Raw genomic sequence first — 6,635 nt, forward strand, 5'->3', positions numbered from 1 at the left:
TTTACCCGTGAATTGTTTAAAGTAAAAAATGTATATAATTCGAAATTTTACTAATATGGAAGCACTGTATAAAATATAAAAACTATAGTCTATAATTTAGTTTTGGGTTGGAAAAAAATTAAGTATGTTAACGTTGTATAAACAAATTAACTTTTTTTTAACTTAATAAAAAGTTAACAAAAAGTGTGTATTAACTTTTAACTTAACTGAGTTAACCTATAGTTAAATTAACTTTTAACTTTTTGTTATTGGTGCATATTAACTTAACTTAACTGGGTTAAAAAAAATCATTAACTTGCCCAGCCTTGCAATTTTTAACATTTGAAAATACAGGTGATTTATTTTCGGGGAAATGCACTCTCCCACATAAATACCAATTTGATATGGAACTACATTTTTTTTAGAACAAATATTGAAATATCCATATTAACATTTTTAAATTTTAATACAATAATATATTATGTAATGTATACATTGATAATCGTATTGGCAAATGTGAAATGACAATGACTGGTTTCCTTATCTATTTTTTAAAATGGTTTTTTTTTACATAGGTAGATTTTTTTAATTTTTAAGCGTGATTAAAATTTTGAATTTTCTAAAAATTCTGTTTTTTTTTTAATATTCCAAAAACTTCGTTTTTTTCGGAAATGTATATTATTTCAATATTTTCTAATTTTTCCACGTTTTCCTAGGCTCTGGGGAAAAACCCGTTTTTTTCCGAAATTTTCCCGAATTTTTCCGGAAATTTTCCGGCATTTTGATCCCTAGACCCTAGTTACAATAGCAGTTGAAAAATATTAAAAATACATAGGCACAATTATTTTTTATAAGCATTTGAAGTTGAAATTTTGATAAAATTTATCAAATTTAAAATTGAATAATTATTTTGTAGTTAAAAAATTATAAAATGTTCACTTTTATATCTACGGATTGAAAATTTAAAACAAGGATTCCACGTAAATATTTAATTCTGTTGCCAAAAATTCTAAGAAATACATAAGCACAGTTTATTTTTATAGTAATTTTAATTTCAATTTTGGACCAAATTACATATTAAAAAACCTGGAATAACTATTTTAGTTATTTTGTTGTGATTGTATAATATTATTTGTGGATACTTGAAACTTCTAAAGTATACTATTATATATCTATGATAGCACCACGGTTTGTTGTTGATGTATAACGCGTTACCTAATAGATATTGTGATATGATCAATTTGAATATTACTAATAATACTATAGATAAGTATACCTATAATAATATGTATGTCTAATATCTAGACTGACAAACCGTCTCCGCTCAGAATCGTTTTTCTTATACAGTGATATTATATCATTGAATTCAAATGTAATACTATCCATTATACAGTGACCCACCACCCACGTGTAACCTTCTGTACAGCAGAGCGACATCCACTTGCACACCTTTTTTTTTTTAATACCATAGATATAAGTATAATATATCTTATACCTAGATTCAGTCTCCGCTCAGAATCGTTTTTCTTATACAATGATATTCTATCATTGAATTCAAATTTAATACCATCCATTATACAGTGACCAACTTATAACCTACTATACAGCAGAGCGACATCCACTTGCCCACCTTTTTTTGAGTTAAATTTGAAAGGGTCCTCACTAAGATAATAAATAGAAAATAAATGATAATAAATCAATTTTAGGTTATACCATTGTGGTTCACTCGACTAGCTACTATTACTAGTCGATATAATCTCGAATTCGACTAATTTTAGTCGAATGCTTTTGGAGAATAGCGTTTTGCAGTCGACTATACGTTTTTAGTCGCACACTACTTCTTGCGAATCACATCGCATAAGGGCTATATAATGATTCAGGTACAGAGGATATTATATTCTGCAAATATAATGAAAGGAAATTGTAAAGGAACAAATAATAAAAAGACTAAAGAAGCACATTATAAAGTAAAATATAAATAATGAATATACCATATACATCAATCATAATCATTATTAAATACATATTTTGTATTTTAATTAAATATTAAAAAAAAACATTTTAAATAGGAAATTATTACTATAGTATATATTACTATATAAGTGTATATATTGTTAATTTCCGATACAATAGCATCCATGCCAAAATCATCTTTATCAATACGCAGTTATTCAAATAATTAGCATTTTTTATTTAAAATTTCAATCATCAAATAAAATATTTTTCGGACACCAAAATTAATAATGAAAAATGTTTTCAGTTCTCACATATGGACATATAAAACAGTAAACATTTACACAAGGGGCTAAACAAATTTCTGGCGTACTATAGCCCGTTTATCCCAGTCAACCCCCGCCATCCACGCTTATGTAGGGGCGTACGTTTATACGGGCACCCGTAATACAGTGGGTAAACTGGTTGGCTCTTGTTCCTGTCCCTCGCGTAAACCAGGCAGTCCATGTGACCACGGTACGCGGCGCGGCTGCACGTCCACTTGTCCCACGGGCATCCATTTTCCCGGGCGTAAATGAAGCAGTCCAAATGTCCACCTGCTGCGGAGGCGTTGTAGAATTTCGACTGGTCCCACGTGCATTTTTTTTCCCGGGTGTAAACTTGGCAATCCATGTGACCGTTATCCGAGGCTTTGCTGCACGTCCACTCACCCCAAGGGCATCCGTTTTCCCGGGCGAAAACCAGGCAGTTCAAATGTCCACCTAACGCAGCATTGTAACATGTCGACTGGTCCCACGGACATCCGTTTTCCCGGGCGTAAACTAGGCAGTCCATGTAACCGTTCATCGCCGCATTGCTGCACGTACGCTCGTCCCAAGGACATCCGTTTTCCCGGGCGTAAACTAGGCAGTCCATGTAACCGTTCATCACCGCGTTGCTGCACGTACGCTCGTCCCAAGGACATCCGTTTTCCCGGGCGAAAACCAGGCAGTCCAAATGTCCACCTAACGCGGCGTTGTAACATGTCGACTGGTCCCACGGGCATCCGTTTTCCCGGGCGTAAACTAGGCAGTCCATGTGACCGTTCATCGCCGCGTTGCTGCACGTACGCTCGTCCCAAGGACATCCGTTTTCCCGAGCGAAAACCAGGCAGTCCAAATGTCCACCTAACGCGGCGTTGTAACATGTCGACTGGTCCCACGGGCATCCGTTTTCCCAGGCGTAAGCTAGGCAGTCCATGTGACCGTTCTCCGCGGCATTGCTGCACGTCCGCTCGTCACAAGGGCACCCATTATCCTGGGCGTAATTTAGACACTCCAAACGCCCCGAACTCGCAGCCCGGTCCCACGGCTCATCGTTCCCTCTGGACATTTGGCCCCAAGGGACGCCGATCTCGTGAGCGAGTTTCAAGCAATTTACGTGTCCGTGCGACGCTGCCTCCTCGCATATGTTTTTATACCTCTGGTCGTTGAAGGAGAACAGCGACCTGATGTACATGGAGTGCCTATCGCAGCCCTCGTATCGAGTTTTTTCGATTTTTAATAATTCGAACAGCGACTCGCAACAATGTCGCAAATCGACGTCCGGCACATCCAGCAAATCGAACCTTTCACGGTCCATCTGGTTGCAAGCGTTGTACGCAGTTTTCAACAAGCTAGGTACTTGGTACGGCCTCTCGTTGTCCATCGCAGCGGCGTCCTCCACGCAAACGCACAATAAATTGCTTACACGCGTAGGTACAGGAAACGATAACTCCTAATGGTCGCTCAAAACGTTTATCAACAAAATTAAGGATGGAGCGATGAAACGCCCGCGTTGACTATATACGAGTTAACAACTCGCGAGAAAAAATAATGTTCAATATTATAAAAATATTACTGGCGATCGGCGTGTGACCGTGAACACGTTTTAGATTTTAGCGACGTTAAAATACTTAAAAAAACCCTGACATAACCGTGGTACCGCTTACAGAATACAGACAAATTTATAAAATTTTAACAACGATCTGCAAACACTTGTAGTTAACTACGCACAAATGAAATCATGACGAACCAGATAGCTATTTCAGCAACAATACGAGACGTAAACACGCATGACAAATAATACAGGTATGTCAGCAATAATACGGGCTTAGAAACAAATCACGCACCCACCCACCGCCCGGCCGTGTACTGTGACGTAAGCATTTCTCCGATTCTCATCGGTAAACCACCGTCACTGCCGCAATAATCGCCTTTGCCGCAATAGCCGCCTTTGCCGCCGAAGACTCCGCCACCACTACACCGCTCCACATGTTGGAGAAATGCTAAGTCACAGACATGCGCATCACGAGTTGCTGTCGTACCTGTATAATTTGTCGTGTAAACACGTACATACCGATGACGTAGTGCACATGTGTGTCGTGTGATAAGTGCAAAATTCGGAAAAATAAGTTTTTTGCATGGTTGTCTTGTTAACAACTTTCTACATATTATTATTGTGTACAAATGTTGTAAGTGTACCTATAGTAAATATTTAGTCTGCTAGAGGTCGGCACGTTTGTTGTAGCGCATGTAACCCGCGTGATATGAAAATGAAATCACAATAATTATCGTTCTCCTGAACAATTACGAACTTAGATCATGTACCATATGATCTAAGATTACGAACATGCCACTTATCACACTTGTGCGCTACGCCATCGATACTTACTTCTTTATCTCTGGACACGTAGTTCGGTTGGTGCATCTGCGCATCCCACCATTCCCAACCTTAGTCGGGGACCGCTCATTTTTGAATTCTTCGTGTCCGAAACTATGGTTCAATTTATCTTCACAATTTCAAAAGATGTATCATGTATAATATTATACATACAATCAATGCTAAATGCTAAGGCAGTAAAAAACTAGAAGGGGGGAGGAGAAATGATGTATTAACCGAAATCAAAACTCCTCCTCACCGTTTTAACGCAATATATTTGTTCTAAGTATAGGTAAGCCTGGGCAAGTTAATGATAATTTTTAACTAAGTTAAGTTAAGTTAATGTAAAACATTTTAACTCAGTTAATAGTTAAAAGTTAACCCAATTTTTTTTTTAACTCAGTTAAGTTAAAAGTTATATGAACATTTTCAATTAACTTATTAACTTAAGATAAGTTAAGTTATTATATTTTTTTTTATAATATCTTTAGAAATACCCAGTAATATGGTTAAAAATTAAAATAATAAAAATCATAAATATTATTGAACACAGGAAATAGTCAATAGCTTTTCTATACATGGGTACTGAATTAATAGAATTATGAAGTAGGTACGAAAAAAATACAAAATTGAAAATGCCAAAACAAATACAACCTTTTGATTTATGAATACACTAATACAGATAAGTACTATACAATTTTTTTAAATTATTAAATAAAAATAACACGGTATTTAAGAATGTACTTAATTTTAAACTCTGAACACTTTTTCAGGGTACTAAAAGTCTAAAACTGTTATAGTAATATAACCAACTTTATACTTCAGTAAACTGTAAAATATTTATTTAAGAAATTGATTTAACTATATTTGTAATTCCCTATTCTAGTAAATGGTTATGTAATATCAATAATAATTTTTATTTTTATTATTTATAAATTAACTTAACTTCAATTTTATTAAAAGTAACTCGTTATTTATTAAGTTAATATCAATTAAAATTAGTTTAGTTAAAAATTAAGTTAATAGAAAATTAAAATTAAAAAAGTTAAGTTAAAAGTTAAAATTAACTTAACTTTTATCTTTTTAACGCGTTTATGCCCAGGCTTGAGTATAGGTATTACGTACCTACCTAATTGTACTATGGCTTATGGCTAATTGTTTGTTTTTACACGAGTCTTAAAGGAAACTTTTTATGGTCTGGAAATAAATCGTAAATAGGTAGTATCATTGATTAGTATTTATATACTAGTATTTATAATCAATGGTAGTATGTATACCACTAATGTTGTTAAATATTATTAATTACGAAGTAGGGTAAAAGCGGGGTAAGATGACGAATGGAGAAAGATGACCAATTCAGTATTTCTCACAGTTCATCACAGATAGCGGCACGTCCCGGCGAACATATACCTACCTCATCAATGTGATTTAAATATGTTACTCTATGATATATAATGGTAAAATCTATGGTAAAATGCAGTAAAAACCACTTTAAACTACTTGAAAATCGATTATTGTTTCAAAGAAATTCTGGAATTCAGGTAAAATACTAAGCAAAAGTGCAGTAAAGCCATATACTAAGAACAAAAGCAGCAAGTCCATGGATTTACTGCATTATTTCTTAGGAATCGGATTTCTAGAAGTTTTACATGCTCTTTCTGTATATTGCCTTAGTATAATATTGTGTGTTCAAATGGCTTCTTTGCCGTAACTCCACTAACCTATATGTTATAACAATATTTTATTAATCTACCTTTATATCTTGATACAAGTCAGTATCTAATCACTACTTTTAGATTCTGAGTGGAACGATGAATGTATTGATTTTACAATGATGTGTGTTTTTTTTTTTTATTTTTTTTTTGTGTCTGTCATCACGTTTTCGGACAGTAAAAGTGCTTGGATTTTCTTTCAACAGTACCTTTTCTGATAGGAAAGTGAATCTAGTTGGTACTTTGGGGGGTCAAAAGTAAAATATTTCCAATAGTTTTCCAAAGCGCCGGGAAAAACAAAAGAAAAATTAA

The 6,635-nt window shown here is 34.6% G+C and overlaps 1 protein-coding gene across 1 annotated transcript; it reads right to left on the reverse strand.

Annotated features, from left to right (window-relative positions):
• Nucleotides 1–2,063: 2,063 nt before the first annotated feature.
• On the reverse strand, nucleotides 2,064–4,068 carry LOC103309375. The gene has a single exon (XM_008184655.3). It carries the CDS (start codon nucleotides 3,616–3,618, stop codon nucleotides 2,305–2,307), a length of 1,314 nt encoding a protein of 437 aa, XP_008182877.1. The 5' UTR covers nucleotides 3,619–4,068; the 3' UTR covers nucleotides 2,064–2,304.
• Between the last annotated feature and the right edge of the window lie 2,567 nt (nucleotides 4,069–6,635).

The sequence above is a fragment of the Acyrthosiphon pisum genome, chromosome A1, assembly GCF_005508785.2.
Source record: "Acyrthosiphon pisum isolate AL4f chromosome A1, pea_aphid_22Mar2018_4r6ur, whole genome shotgun sequence".
Taxonomy (NCBI): domain Eukaryota; kingdom Metazoa; phylum Arthropoda; class Insecta; order Hemiptera; family Aphididae; genus Acyrthosiphon; species Acyrthosiphon pisum.